Genomic DNA, 15,803 nt, shown 5'->3' on the forward strand with positions numbered 1-15,803 from the left:
AATTTATGGATATCTTACAACAGTTCCACAGTGCGCACATCTATCGTACATGTTTACTTATCGATAAAATATCAACAAATGAATTTGGTTAAAAAATTTGTGAATTGTTTTAAAAACATTTAAAATGATTTGTCGACTGTGCCTAAATAGCGCCGAGGACACAATAACTATATTCGAAGGCGTTGGCTTGACGCTAAGCGTGGCAAGTGTGTTGGGCAAATACTTTTGGTTTCAGGCAAGTTGGAAAATTTCTATTTTGTTGCTAAGAGTTATCAACATAATGATTTAATTACAGCCCAAGAAGGATGATCCCATATCGACAGAGATTTGCAGTAAATGTTGGACGCGTGTGCACGATTTTCATGAGTTTTATGAAAGTGTGGAGAAGGCGCATCGTTTGCTGACGGAACGATTCTCCATAAAAAGCAACAGCGCGGAGCAAGTGGAGCAACAGGAGCAAGCGGAGCAGCAGGAGGCAGCAGACGACTCAAAGGAGCTGCTGTTGAGCCAGCAGGATGAAAGTTTGAGTGGGGCGCTAGCTTTGGATGATGATTGTGCGAGTGGACATGAGAGTATTGAAGCTGACAGCTTTAGCAATGAGCAGTTTCTGCTTGAGGTGCTGTCCAAGCAGACAATAGCTGCTGATGAACAGTTTACCATTGAGCCCATAGATGAAGCGGAGGTTAATGAGAAGCCAGAAATAGATGCGCCAAGAATTGAACGCGTGATAGAGACGCGTGCAACGCGCGCTAAAATCAAAGCTGATGCAGAAAAGCAGGAGCAAGCAACTGCAGCAAAGCGAGGCAGAGGCAGACCCAAGTTAGCTAGCAAGCAGCCAGTTAGCAAGCAAACGAGCGAACCCAAAAGAAAACGTTATGTGGACTATAAGCAATCCATGCTGGAGATTGATCAGAAAATAAAGCAGCATATGCAATTAGCGTGCAGCGTCTGCTGCGAGGTGCAGCCAACATTTCGGGAGCTGCTGACGCACATGTTGCAGCAGCATAATCGCAAAGGCTACGCGGTCTGCTGCAACAAGAAGTTCTACAAACGTTCCTTCCTTACCGACCATATAGACAGGCATGCCAATCCAGAGATATTTAAGTGAGTGGTAAAGTGCGAGGACCATGTTAAAACTTTATTTATATCTATAAAGTCATGCATAACTAATATATATGGTTTGCTTACAGATGTGAACTATGTGATAGAAGCTTTGCGGACAAGCAGTGTCTGCGTAATCATGAGCTGCTGAAGCATCAGCCGGATGAGGAGAAGAAATTCATTTGCGAGCATTGTCCCAAAAAGTTTACCAAACAATATTTGCTCGATCAGCATCGCGTTGTGCACCAGGAGCGCAATGTGCCCTGCGATCTTTGCAACAGACGGTGCGTACTAAGAAATAAAATGAAATATTTTACTAATAGTTTACTTCACAGTTTTGCCACTGTATCCATGCTGGCTACACATGTGAGAATGCTGCATGGCAATTATGGCACCATGTGCGATATATGTGCGAAAGTTGTGCGTGGACGTGCTGCCTTCCAACGTCATCAACTGGAGCATGCGGGCGTCACAGAGCCCAAAGTGCAATGCGACATTTGCGGCTCCTGGCACAAGAACAAATATAGTCTGAAGAAGCATATAAAGCGTCACAATAACAGCTCGGAGAAATGCACTTGCAGCATATGTGGCAAGGTGTCGCCCAATCGCAGCGCCATGCTCAGCCATCAGCGCTATGTGCACATCTCGGATCGCGTGCACGCCTGCAGTGTGTGCAGCAAAAAGTTCAAGAAAGCCATAACGCTCAAGGAGCACATGGCTACGCATACAGGCGAGGTGCTGTACAAGTGTCCGCACTGTCCCAAGACCTTCAACTCGAATGCCAACAAGCATGCGCATCGCAAGATACGTCATCCCAAAGAGTTTAAGGAAGCGCGCCAGGCGCGACTGCAGAAACGCATGGAGCCCACTCAAAGTGAGAGCAAACTCATAACCATAACCACAGAGGATGAGCAGACGCATAAAATATTGCTAAGCACAGCGGATGATGATGACGACGACGACGATGAGGACTTCAAGGGCGAGACCATAGAGTATATAGAATATATGCATAGCACAGAGTAGTCAAAGGTAAAAGTTCTTAACTATTTTGTTTTTGTGTATATTTTATTAGTTTAATCCTTAGGCTAAGCAGCGCATAACAAAATAAATATAATGTTGTAGTTATTTATGGTAATTGGAATGTGTATTGTCGACTAATATTGATTGGAAGTAGTACTAACCACGCTCACAGATAATCTCCACAGCATTGGGTTCCATTAGCACCGACTCCAGACAACGATGCACTGCAGAGCCCAGAATTTCATCCAGCAAAAAATTAACCAAACTGCAAGATGAAACAGAAATTGTTTTAAGCACTAAGCATGGAATAGCAGACTCACTTTTCGTCGCTTACAAAGCGCCAGAGATTCATTTGCAGATAGTGCGCATCCACTTGAATTTGCTGCAGTCCAAACTTGCTAAAGGTGCGCAGGCGCACGCACTCCAGCAGCGTCTTCAGCCCAATCTTAATGATGCCCATGACAATGGAAGCCTTGCTAAACTCTACGGAAGTAAAAATGTCCACGCGCTCGGAGAACAAACGATGTATATTGGACACATAGCTGGACTCTAGCTGCGAGGGTGTGTAGTTGGACCAATTGGAGCGATACTGCGGCTTGCTGGCATTAAAGTTGCTAAAGTAGGTTTTGCGACTGGAATCGCTGCTGGCTGTGGTGCGAAAGCCAGCAGCGGATGTCGACTCATACAAGCTGGCCACAACGGTTTCAATGCTGCCCAGCTCCTCCACCACGCGCTTCATAACCGCACGCACCGAACGCGGCTCCAGGCAGTTGAGCCAATCTCTTGTCTCCACGCTCTTGCGCAGCATTTGGCTTATATTGGTGCCCTGCAGCCGCACATATGCATCCAGCAAGGACTGCGCCGTCTCACGCATCTCAGCGCAGATTTCCGTTTCATGCGTCAGCGTTGCGCTGTTCTCCGAGTCTATTTCATAAAGATCATCCACCAGCGCGAGCTGTAATTGGCAAGACTTAAGCTTTAAAGCAAAGTTTATAATAGTAAACACTTACGAGTATATGCACGCCTTGTTGCTCCAGCTCCAGACACGTTTTGGATAGCACCAGCAGCAGATTGGGCGGACTGGAGCTGCTGGCATCGGCAAAGCCACACATAACCTTCGATATATGACGCAGAAATCCTATGAGCAGCTGCTCTCGTATGCCCTCCACACACAGCGCGCCCTTGTGCTCCGCCTTGATGTTAAAGCTCCAGTCGGTGCGCAGAAATATGAGCAAATCCTGCAGCACGCCCTTGATTTTCTCCACCATGGCTACATACAAATTGCTGATGAGATCGTTCAGCTGCACATCGTTCTTGGCGGATACCAACGAAAGCCGCACAGCGCTCAAGCTGTCCGCAAAGTGATCCTTCAAGCTTTTGCTATGCGCATCGCAGAGCTGATGAGCTGCAGCTATAATAATGTCCAGCGTATTGCGTTGCACTTGCAGTCCGCGGCATATGTTGCGCATTGCCTGCAGACGACGATGCAGACGATCCAAGGCGCGCAGCATAACTTGCGTATCACCAAAGCCAATGTCCGACTCCACGCGATCCTGCACAAGCGTCAGATACTTGTCAATTTGCTGATTGAGAAAAATGTTGAGCTCATGCAGCGCATGCTCCTGGAAGTCGTCGCTATGGGTAAGTAAAAAAATTATGTTAAGCTGGAACAAAAGTTTTGTGAGCTACCTACCGTTCGTGCTCATAGTGCTTGGCTACAAACATGTCAAAGTAGGAGGTAACCACTAGCGCTAAATCGTTGAGAAAACCATCAATGCCCATGTCCACAAACTCCAGCATATCGCGCTCGGTTTGATCCTGCAGCATAACAATCTGCTCATGCAGCCGCTTGCCCGCACAGCGCAGCATTTCGCTGGCCAAATCCGAGGTTTGCTCATCCAGCTGCAGCAGCAGCTCACCTATTTCTGTTAGCGATTGCGCTGTATTGCCCGCCTTTTGAAAGTCCTGCCGCAGGCGCTGCTTCAGCTCCTCCATTATAGCATCGCAGTCCAGCTTGATGCCATCAAATGAAGGCTGCTTGCCATACTGCGCGAATACCTTCTGTGCATGCAGATAATCCTGCACCGCTTGCGCATAGTTTTGCTCCTCAATAAGCGCTTTGAGCTTCGCTGGCAGCGTGGATAGAAATTGCAGTCGCTTTAGCAGCGAGTGCTTCTCACTCAAGCGGCACAGCTGCGAGCGTGTGCCCTGCAACGTGCCCGTTATTTGCTCGCTGAACGTTGTTATGGACTGCATTTTGTTCATTAGCAGATTAACATCCGACTCCATTTGCTTAAAGTCGTCCTTCATCTTGCGTATGGTATCCGTAGCCGATATAAACTTGTTGTAGTTCTCATACACCAGCGTCTGCATATCCGAGTGCAAAGTTTGTGTATCCTTGACCACAGCTGCTTCTGTATCCATTATTTGCCGCAGCGAGCAGTCCTTGAGCAGGCGCTCCAGATATCTGTCCGCATCAAAGCTGGAGCTGTCCATGTCATAGGGATTCTCTTTATCGTCCATATTTCGAATAAACGCGTTCGCACTACGAATTTGTGTGTTCTGTGGTTTGCAGTTACATTAAATAAAATTGTATTTATTGCAGTCGCCCGTTTTGCATACTTGGCTGCTTTTGTTTACGTTTATTCTTTAATATAATATAAAAAATATGTGCAAATAAGAATTTAATCGCCAAATAGTTATCAATAATCGATAGCGATGAGCGAGTTATGTTAATATTTTAATGTTATGTTGACTTAACAGTGCCACTGGAGCTTAACAGCGCAAATGCTATTGCAACCCTGCGTACTCAGTGAGCATCGATGCTTTAGTTCGCGCTAAAATGTGCTGTCATTTTGAGCAACTAAAAGTTGAGCTTAATATATAAGATTAACAAATTGTTGATAAACAAGTGTCGCCGTTATGCAGTACATACTGTAGTGTGTCGTATTTTGCTGATCGTGCGTGTAATCACGCGTTGTTGATAAGCGTGTTTACCGCGCGACAAAGCCGCACTTGGAAATTGTGTAGTGTTTATTTGAACTCTACAGATAAGCCCAGTAAACAATATTCAAAGCGTACTAAATCATTCTATCAACATTTGCACAATGGAAAACATCAACAATATATTGCTGTTGCTTGCTACAACAATTCTTGCTGTTGCCGCCGGTAAGTGCATTGTTTTGATTATTACAAAGCTTATATATATTTATTATCCGCTGACTGTGACAGATTGCGTGACAAATCCCGAGACTGGGCTATGCGAACTAATAATCTAAGCCAGCCAAGCTCATTATTTGCTACTCTTTTTCTTTGTTGTTGTATAATTTCTGAAGTGATTATGAATAAATAAAGCAGCTGCCCACGCAGCCAACCCAGCACCCGCCCACCCTCATGCTGCTGTCTATATAGTATCTACGTATTGTAAATCTCATTATGCGCCCACGCTAACGCTCTTGGGCGTCACGGCCTCTGAGTAACGGTGCTTGTGTGCAATTGCCCAGCATTAGCCACACTTTACCTCACACACATTTGTATTTGTATGTGTGTGTGTGTGTGTGCGGATGAACAAGTTTTCTACTTTGCTTGGATTTCGCACAGGCGGCAGTCTGAAAGTAAAAGTTTCATTTTATGCTCTGCAGCTGTATGTGTATGTGTGTGTGTATTTTATTTGGGCAACATTTCAAATACATTCAGATTTGACCTTTTGCAAACGAATTTATTTTCAACTTGCGTGTGTGTGTGTGTGTGTAAATCAACGCCTACAGCTTGCCACACCTGCTCATGTGTCATGTGGCAATGCTGCTAAGGCGTTGCATACTTGCAGGCGCTCTCTAGCTGCCCTCTCTTTCGCTCACTTATGCTGAGCAGCTTTACTTTCCGTCAAATTGAAAATTGAATTTACGTAAGCAGAGCGAATGTCAAAAAGGCGTACACCTGTGGGTGGGTGTGTGTGTGTGGGTGGGTGGTTGTTGCACACACTAACGACGCGCATGGAACGTCGAACGTGTCAAGGTCAAGTAACAGTTACATCCATTGTCGACTTTTGTCTTGCTGTTGTTACTCCCACCCACTACTCAAACTTTTTCTTCTCCCTGCGCGCAACAGGAACAACTTTCGCATGTGTGTGTTTTATTTTTTTACTGTGTGTGTGTTCTTGGTGAAGTGCGCCAAGTCGTTAAATGAATTTCAGTGCTGCATTGAGTACACTTAACGCTGCGAAGACGACTGCGATGAGCACGGAAGTTATAAGCGAGGGCAGCTCGCAGAGTTGAAAAAAAAATAGTTGGTCTACCATAATTTGACAGCACTTTAGGCTGCTAATTCGTAAGAATTCAAACTCAAGCCCAGTTTGTTTTCAATTTTCTCTTTCGCAAGTTTTGTGTCCACCCACGCGAGTCATTCGTTTTAATGGACTGGCATGGTCGCACGCTTGGCGTGGATTACTGCCAAGTGCCGTTAGTTGTTCATGGCCCACAGTTCGTCAGTCAAGTGGCGTCCGTCTGCTCTAAGCGTGGACAGTCGTAGTAAATGAAAGCCAAACAAGTTGACAAGCCATGACATAACTCATATGTATGGTGGGTGGGTGGCGCCACCTACTGGCCAAATTGTCTTAAAGACGCAAAGTGGCGACAGCTTTATCAGCTGCTACTCCTACTCCAAATGGGACGGCAGCGTATGCAATCTTGGGCTATAAATCTGGCGCATAAAGTGCTTCCGGCCATAAAAACCAACATGCATGCGGCTGACACCAGGGGGCGCTTTAATAACGCTAAAATGCAAAACGCAGGTGTAAGGCTCCGTTGCAATTTCACTGTGTGGGGTAGGGGGGTTGGGGGAGGGAAAACTCTGCCAAAAACTGTTGGAAAATAGATAAAGCCCAAAGGCAAAGTAAACGAGGCGAGCTGAGCCTCGATTGGAGGCTGTCAAAATGTTGCAACAAAGTTTGTTTGACGTTGTCAATGCAGTTGAAAATAAGCGAATTTAAGTCAAAGCTTTTTAAAAATATGAAAACGTATTTGTTTAGTGTTTTTGTTTGAGTGCACTTACAGTGCCTGCTAGCTGTCTGCGGACAGACAGACAGTTTGTTGCTTTTAAGGTTAGCGGGTCACGTGCCTCGCAGTCGTGACATCTCTTGGCTTTTGCCTTTCGCCGAGAATCTCAGCAGCAGCCAATTGAATTCAAATGAAGCCACGATGGCCCTGACACAACGTGCCCCAAATGCGTTGCCATAAATCAGGCATCAAAATTGACATTAATGTGGCCCATGAGAGGCAAAGCTACAACGCGCTGTCTCGCTCGCACACTCACTCTCTCTCTATATAAAAATTCAATTCAAAGCTTAACTGTTGCCTGTTTGATTTTTTTTGTAAAATTTTTAGAGTGGCGCATCGATCACGCACAGCCATTGACAAGTGACAACCCTCAGCTGCTGCAACTCCATGCCACGCCCACACTGCTGCGCCCTCATTTACAGCTCGCTCAGTTTGTTGTGCACGTAGCTCTAAATGTAAAACAAACATAGACCAAATGCCAATTGACAAAACTGATTGCGTAAGCTGCAAAAAACACACACACACCAATACATATGTAACTATGTAACTGTTAGTTTGTCTAGTGTGCTATAATTGGATTGACTGTACATGAGTTATTCAGTTTTGTGGTTAGTTGTGAATTAGCTTGCGCTAATTTTGTGTCTACATTTGATTCCAATTTGCATACAGGATTAATGTTTATGCGCACACACACACACACACATTCAGACAAACATTGAATACTATGTTCGCATTTACGTGCATTCATCACATAAATTCAATTAATTACAAGCTGCGGTTTGTTTTATGCTCTGGCGCCGCAAAATCAACAAAAAGCGTTTCGCACATAAATTTGTAACAGAGCGAAACGTTTTGTAATACCCCTGAAATGTGCATAAATTATAGCAAATAACGTAAAAAACAAAGGCGCCTGCAGCAAAAGGGTTTAAATTTGAAATTAATTGCGCAAAGTTTGCAAGCAACAAAGTTTTCTTAGCAACAAGCTGCTAGCAACATGTTAAGCTTAAGCGCAACATTCACTGATCGTTGTGCATAGCAACAAGCTGCTAGCAACATTACTTAGCAACATGTTAAGTTTACGGATGAAAATTAAATTTTCATTGCATACTTTTCTACACACAACATGTCTGATCAGCAACTTTGCTGCTAGCAACATGCCTTGGCAATATTTAGCTCCCTTTTAAATCGACGCTCATGCTGTTAGCTGCTTTTGATTATCTAGAGTATTCCCTTTGTGGTTAACGACTGGCAGTATATTAAAGCCAGCAACAACAACAACAACTGTTAACCACTATTTAGAGTTGAATTGGTCAATGAAATGAATAAATGCTTTATAGGCACAGGGCCAACATCTATATTTAGGACCACACACACACAGGCAGAAAAAGGGTTTGGCAGCTGTCTTTGAACCCTTTGGGAGCCCGAATGATTTTATATGCCCCAAAACTGTGTATTTTCGCTTTTGTACATGCATTAAATTATCGACGCTGTACAAAAATAAAACCCAAGCAGCCACACCTGCTAGCCCAGTGTGTGTGTGTGTGTGCCTGTGTGCGTGTGTACGCCATTTTGTCACATTTTATGACAACGCTCAATGGAATGCTATGAAATTTGCATTGCCTGCCAAATGGTTTAAATGTAAACTGCAAACTGCTGAGTGCTGACTGAAGCGGGGGGGAGAGTTGCAGCTGCCAACATGTTGCCCAGGCCTTAGTTGCCTCGTAATGTCATTATGAGCCGCAGCAGCAAAACAAAATATGCAAACACACACACAGGCACACACATAGACAGACGAATGTGAACGACACCGAAATCAACAGTTTACCTTGACAAGTGGGCGGCACGTGGAGCACTACGGCCGTAATGGCAGCAGCCAGTACGTGCTGCAGCAGCTGCAAGGGAGTTGGGTTACCTGACCAAGGGCCGACCAGACCGGAGACCGTAGCAGACAGATAGACATGCTCGAGAGCAATTACTCATGGCAATAGAGACATGGCATATGAGTTACGACCAACATATCCGTAGTCTATTGCTCTAGCGACAATATGGCTGCTGCTGTTGCACGTACAGTTGTTGCATCCTTGCAAATCAAAATCTTTGTTTAGGCATATAATTTGTTAATTGCTGCACAGCCGACAGGCACAACGACCCACTGTAGCTGTAGCTGTGTAGCTGGAATTTTTGTGGCATCTACTGTTGTGGCATGCCCCGGACCAACACACATAACAATCAGCATGCATAATTCAGCACTAGACTCAAGCAAATGCAAAATGGCAGCCAAGCATATGCAAAATGCTGCATGCTGGGGCTAAAAGAAAGCAAATGCAGTTGGCGCATAAGCATAACTGCTTTTGGGGGCTAACCAACTGGGGCATATTTTGCGCCAATTTCCATAGACAAACAACCAACACACACACACACAGCTAAGGCTGCATGCTGCCGATCGGGCTAGAGCTAAAAAAAGCAAACAGTACAAGCTACACCACACGCAATGAATGAAACAACAAGCACATGCAAGCACAAAACAAAAGCAAGCGCTAGCTGAGGCAGCGACAGCAGCAGCAACAGCAACAGAGCAGAAAAAAAAGTAAATTAAAAAGTAAACACAAAAGTTCACGTGCTCAGCATGCAGTCGCAGTCGAAGTCGCTGCCGCAGCATAAGTTGTGGGCGTCGACAGCGGCAGCAGCAGCGACAGCGAGTTAGAGAGAGCGCGCCAAACTTCTTAAGCAGCTGCGCACTGTGCACTGCTGAGAGAGCGCATGTGTGAGAGCAAGCAAAAGCAATTTAAATTGAACTGTGTGTAGTGCTTGGCATTGCTGCTGCGATTTGTTTACAGTTATGCGTGCATAGCTATAATAAATTTAGCAATGCATAGGCTATGCACACAGTGCAATGCGCTACGCCATGCAAATAATACATTTTATTAAAGCAAATAAATAAACAAATATACTATTATTTGAGTGTAAGCAAATTAATTTATTTGCTTATTAATTGTAGCGTAGTGTGCTTAAATAGTCGCTAAAGCCTAACTGTCATGCAAGGAATTACTTTGCAGTGTAGCCATAGAGTGCAGAGTAGCGCGCGCTCTCTCTCTTGGCAGTTGCCACGTGCATATTATTTATGCGTAGACATGCTGGCGCCGCCAACAAGCAGTTGAGAGAGCGAGTGCGCTCTTTAGTGAGAGAGACATTAAACGTAAACAGTTAAATGTGAAGCGCGCGCGCTGCAATTTGTCGTCTCTCTGTCTCTCTGTTCCTTACACTCAGAAATGTGTGAGGAGTCGTCGCGTGCGGACGTGTGTCGGCGAGGAGCGCATTAAAAACAGTGGAATTTCTATACCACCTGCTAAAGCACACACATACTTAGAAATTTACACACACACACACACAGACAAACATAAACACATACGCATACGAATACAGCAAAGACAGAACGCGCGCGCGAAAAGTGGCAAACGAAATGAAAAACGCGCTACAAATAAAATGTGTGAACACACACGAGAAGAAGTAAATGGTAAAGCGACTAGAAGTTCAAGTTAAAGTTAAGTGAAAAATCAATGTAGCAACGCACAGACAGTATACAGTTATACAAGCCAAAACAAGCAAACAAACAAACAAACAAAACACAACGCACAAAGTTAAACGCGCGGAGGTTAAACAAAGTGAAAGTAACGCAGAACAAAAAGCAATCAAATCAATTTCTATGCATTTGCCTAACTGTTGTGCACTCTGATTTTGCCACTTTAACTGTAAAGCGAAGCAAAGTAACAAGCAACAACAACAGGCGGTTTACAGCAGCCGCCAAATCGAAACGTGTGTGCAAGATAAACACGCAAAACAAAGCAAACTGGGTCACGTTAAGCAAAAGGAGCAAAAGATTAAACGTCGACGCGCTTGCATGCAAATCCAGCAAAAACAACAAAAACAAAAACAAATATGGCGCAAACTGCAGCAGCAGCAACAACAACAACACGAATGGTAAGTGCTTAGTAAGGCGGGTTAAGTGCGCTACATATGCATGTGTTTGTATGTGTGTGTGTGTCGACACGCAAATCCTTGCGCAACTTCAACATTAACTGTTACGCATATTTAACCTTGAAAAATTTGTATGTTTCGTGGGGGCCACCTAGGGTTAACATTAACAGTTAAAGTCAAAACTAAATGCACAGCGCTGAAAAAAAAAGAGCACAAACGCTGCTTGTTTTGTTTTTATAACAAAGCACAACAACAACAGCGACAACAAAATTAAACAGTTAAATAAAATATGCGAACACGCAGCGCAGTCAAAAGGCGGCGGCAGCGCTGCCTGCTGCTGCTGCTGCTTCTTCCTTTCTACTTCTTCTACGTTCTCTGATGTGGGTCATAAATGTTACTCGAATTTTTATGACCAAGTTGCACACAACGCCAAAGCAGAAAGCAAAAGCCAGAAATAAAATGAAATGAAAGAGCTTCTAGCTGCTAGCAAAGCTGCTACGCTCCTAAGGGAGGCGTGGCAGGGGGTGGCTGGCTGGTTGGCTGGCAGTCGTAACTGAAACGAAAAAGGCGCATTAAATAGCTCGCCAGTTGCACGTTTGCCTAACAGATTCTAAAAAAAAAATTTGTTTGTGTGTGTGTGCGAGGGTGACTCAAATAACAAGCACATAGCAGCATAGCTATCTAAGGGGGGGAGTTGTCTAGCAGCTGAAACGCGTTTAAATGTCAAAAGTAACAAGCGCAGCTGAAAATTAGCTTGTTGCAATGAATTTAATACACATGTAAACTTAAACTTTCTACTATATTTAATTAACTTAGTTTTAATTGATCAATTCAATTATTTTTAAGACTACAACTTTTAATAGTAGCGGCTGCCTTATAAAAAATTCATTTTTTTAATTACGTTGCGGCAGCCCCTAAAAGCATGCTATAAGAATTTTATTTGTAACCTTGTTTTATTTACTTAGCGCCACCCTAGGCCACCCCAAAAAAAAAAATATGTCAATTAAATTGTGCTGCTCGGTAAACCCTTCAACCGAAAACTTTCAAGTCCGCAGTTAATCTGGCAACCCTCTTTGCATTTGACGTCATTATTCAACGCTCGTTACGTCTACGACGTTCTACGCTTTGTTTCATTTCGTTTCTGCTTTCTACTTTCTTTTTCGTTTCTTTTTTTGGGGGGGTACTGGCTGTTGCTCTGCGTGCTTCAACGTCATTATATTGCAAAGAGGCGCCAATAAATCGCAACAGCAAAAGCAGTAGAAAAAAAAAAACGTATGAGTAACGCACGGCAAGTAACAAGATTTGTTCACTACTTGACGCCAGTTTTGCAATTTAATGTTGCACACGTTGCATTAACGTTTGAGTGTCAATTAGGCAAAGCTTTCAAATGTGTGTGTGTGTGGCTCATAAAATCTAAGGATCTAGACTTGTTTGCCGCAAAACTGTCATTTGTGGGCTGAGCTTTTGTTTTCTGTCTCTGTGTGTGTGTCTGACCTTGGAAGTGTGTGTGCAGCGCATGGAATGCAAATCCATTGAAAGCGCACCCGCTGCGCTGCTCGACGCTCTGCTACGCCAGGCTCGGCTCGGTTCAAGGCTACTTTTACGTTACGCAAGCAGAACACACATACGCACTGTGTGCTGCTCATATACATATATGTGTGTGTGTGTGTGTGTGTGTATATTTGTCAGCTGCTGTTGACAGCTGAGCGCATTTGCGTTCTGTTGCTTTCTTTTTGTTGCTTGTTGCTACTTATGCAACCACAGTGACTGACTTTTAATTAGCCAAATATGACGTATACGTAACTTACACAATTTAAATGTTAAGCAGCCAAGCGTTCAATTGAAACTGCAATTAAAAGCATTGAATAATATAAATTGCATTAAAAGTTATAACTAATTTAAAAGAATAAATTAAACTGCATTTAATTGCATATTTTATAATATATCTTATTGCAATGCACAGCCACATTAATTATATTAAGTATTAAATGTTCAACTCACTTTGCATTTGTTTATATAAGCGTATAAATCAAACCGAATTGAGCTGCATATTTTATTAAATTTCTTAATGAAATTTACACTTCATTATAATAATATGTGCATATTGTTGGCATTGCCATCTCTTATTATTATATAACTGTCAATGAAAATATTTGGTTTGACCTTTTTGGGGAAGCTTGCAACATGCCACATGCCACATATTACAATGCATACAATGTTGCTTTGGCATTGTGAACAGAACTTGCTCTCACTCTCACTCGCTGCGTTGCTCCCTTTGCACGCTGACATTTGCCTTTGCCTCAATGTCACTGCATATTTGAGCAGCTTTTGTTAAATCGAAGCGCGGCTTACATGTGTGTGTGTGTGTAGCTTGTGGGCGTGGCGTGGCCTTCAATTTACTCAGCTGATCACTGATTACGTGCAACACGCCCCAACGCCCTCGAGAAAAACTCAAAGCTAAACTCATAATTGATTTTAGCTCTCAATGCTAAACTTTAGCTGAAATTGATATTTGCAAATGGCAGCTGCACTGCATGAGCGAGAGAGAGAGAGCGAGAGTGAGTGAGAGGGAATGTCAAATGTCAACTTGTTAGTTGACACAAATGCGAAAACGCAGTGCAAAAAGCAATTTGCATTAAAAGCAAGTAACGAGAAACTAGAAAAAGGAAGACATCTAATACTTTTTGCTCTCTCTCTCTCTCTCTCTCTCTCTCTCTCTCTCAACATGTGAAGATAGTGCAAACGACAAACGCATAATTGGAACTTGGCAGCTGACAAATAGGATGCTCGATAAGGATGCAAATTGCAAGTTGCCTTTTGCTCATTAGTTGGCAATTGCCACACGTAAATTCCCCACACACTTTTTCGCTGCGTTCTGTGTAAATTTACATTTGACTAAAAAAAGTTAACAAAGTATAACTTTATTTAAACACTAGTAAAAAACATTTGCTCTAATTTTCTATTTTTTGCTCCACTCTGCTCTGCTCTGTTTGTGTGTGTGTGTGTGGTGCGCCATTTTGTTAAGCTCGCACGTGCTTTGTGACCTCCGTGTGTATTTTCTTTTATTCAGCGCGTATTTGCGAAAGTTTTTTCCTGCATTTTATTTCTGTTTGCCAGCTGCAAGCTGCAATTTTATGTTTGCGCTTATCGCAAACTCGAATTATAGAGTATGTAAAAGTTTTGCAGTGCTTATAATTTAAAGCTACAACTTTATGCATTCAACTTGTTGGGCATAGATTAAGCGCTAGCTAATCCAAATAGCAGGGCCTCTGTTTAAGCCAGTTATTTTTCTAGGCTAATTCCCAAGCAAGTGAAAGTTTCGACAGCTAAGACAGTTCAAAAAGTCGAACAGTCAACATTTTAAATATGAAATTTAAACTTACTTTGAGATATTAGTGCATATTAAACTATTTTCAAATATTACTAACTATAATTGCGTTCATTTGTTTGCGAATTTGTATTATATTTTATTGAATATCTTTTTAAAAAAATTAAACAAGTAGTTAAACAATTATTTTATTCTAAATACGATTATATTATCCTTAGCATTTTCATTACTTTATGAAAAGAAATTAAATTACTTTTGATAATAAAAAATGAGCCTTTAAATATATTAACTATCACTTAATAAAATATATGCCTATATGCTGACTTTTAATCTTTAATACTGATTTGCATATTCGTATAATATTCTAACATTTGTAACTTGTATTGGAGGTATCAATCTAGAAATTTAGTAAACCTCTAATTATGCTAGACCATGATTTTGAATATAAAAAATACAATTTATGTACTGCTAATAGGCTATTTAATATTTATTTGACTCACATTATTACAAACGACGATTTTGCAATATTATTTTTAAATATGCAGACTTTAATGGAAGCTTTTTGACCACGTAGCTCATATTTTTCGAAATTTTGACCCTGTACAGTTTATTTAAATCAAATTATTGCGAGCAAGTCCTAGCAGCCCTGTTTATTGACACATTCAACTTTTCTTGGAAAAACTAACATTTTCAACTGTATTGGAGGTGTCAATCTAGAAATATAGCAAAGTATATTTAATGCGTGCGAATTTTTAAATTTGAACCTAATTTTAATCTGTTTATATGCGTATACTTAATTTGTAATCTTTAATAGATAATAATCTATATTATTTATACTAAATGTGCATAACTTTTTGGAAAGAAATTAAATTAATTTTAAATAAATTAACTTATATTATCACAATAAAATATAATAATAATATATGCCTATATGCCAACACTTAATCTTTAATACAACTTAGCATGTCAAGTTGATTTGAATATTCGCATAAAGTTGTTGACCCCTGGCTAAGAGCACATGACAAAATATAATAATAATATATGTGTATACTTAACTTTTAATCTTTAATACAATATAGAATGTTACGCTGATTTGAATATTGTTGACCCCCAGCCAAGAGCTTAGATTATAAAATTTCAACACACGCACAAACTTTTACTTTTTCTCTCATTGTTGGGACATAATCTATTGCCAAAGTTATTTCATACAAAGTGCGGTCATTTGTTCAGTGGCCAAATTACACTGCAAACACTAATGTTTATACATATTTATTTTCTTATGTACATAGAGCGCCGGCCACACGCTATTTCTATTTACATGGAAC

General features: G+C 41.9%; 3 protein-coding genes across 6 annotated transcripts in view; 2 read left to right on the top strand and 1 right to left on the bottom strand.

The window, feature by feature from the left end:
- LOC108596364 overlaps positions 1-15,803 on the top strand; it is a 37,128-nt gene that overhangs the window by 20,433 nt on the left and 892 nt on the right. The window contains exons 13-14 of the transcript XR_001915045.1: positions 3,414-3,416; positions 9,075-9,077. The gene's annotated coding sequence lies outside the window, so the exon portion shown is untranslated. The remainder of the gene's footprint in view (positions 1-3,413; positions 3,417-9,074; positions 9,078-15,803) is intronic.
- LOC108596367 (transcription factor grauzone) lies at positions 112-2,227 on the top strand. 3 transcript variants are annotated; one of them, XM_017982032.2, is made up of 5 exons: positions 112-235; positions 296-1,104; positions 1,191-1,385; positions 1,437-2,130; positions 2,186-2,227. In XM_017982032.2, exons 1-4 carry the CDS (start codon positions 125-127, stop codon positions 2,122-2,124), a joined length of 1,803 nt encoding a protein of 600 aa, XP_017837521.1. In that variant the 5' UTR covers positions 112-124; the 3' UTR covers positions 2,125-2,130; positions 2,186-2,227. The 3 variants fall into 3 exon arrangements, with proteins under 3 accessions (XP_017837521.1, XP_017837520.1, XP_017837522.1); XM_017982031.2 differs by lacking the exon at positions 2,186-2,227 and having other exon boundaries at positions 1,437-2,147; XM_017982033.2 differs by lacking the exons at positions 1,437-2,130; positions 2,186-2,227 and having other exon boundaries at positions 296-1,111; positions 1,191-1,233.
- On the bottom strand, positions 2,148-4,774 carry LOC108596365 (vacuolar protein sorting-associated protein 51 homolog). Of its 2 annotated transcripts, none has more exons than XM_017982029.1 (4): positions 3,815-4,774; positions 3,132-3,756; positions 2,442-3,076; positions 2,148-2,386 (listed from the first exon to the last, which is right to left on the bottom strand). In XM_017982029.1, exons 1-4 carry the CDS (start codon positions 4,642-4,644, stop codon positions 2,278-2,280), a joined length of 2,199 nt encoding a protein of 732 aa, XP_017837518.1. In that variant the 5' UTR covers positions 4,645-4,774; the 3' UTR covers positions 2,148-2,277. The 2 variants fall into 2 exon arrangements, with proteins under 2 accessions (XP_017837518.1, XP_017837519.1); XM_017982030.1 differs by having other exon boundaries at positions 2,299-2,386; positions 2,456-3,076.

Source organism: Drosophila busckii, chromosome 2R (assembly GCF_011750605.1).
Source record: "Drosophila busckii strain San Diego stock center, stock number 13000-0081.31 chromosome 2R, ASM1175060v1, whole genome shotgun sequence".
NCBI lineage: Eukaryota > Metazoa > Arthropoda > Insecta > Diptera > Drosophilidae > Drosophila > Drosophila busckii.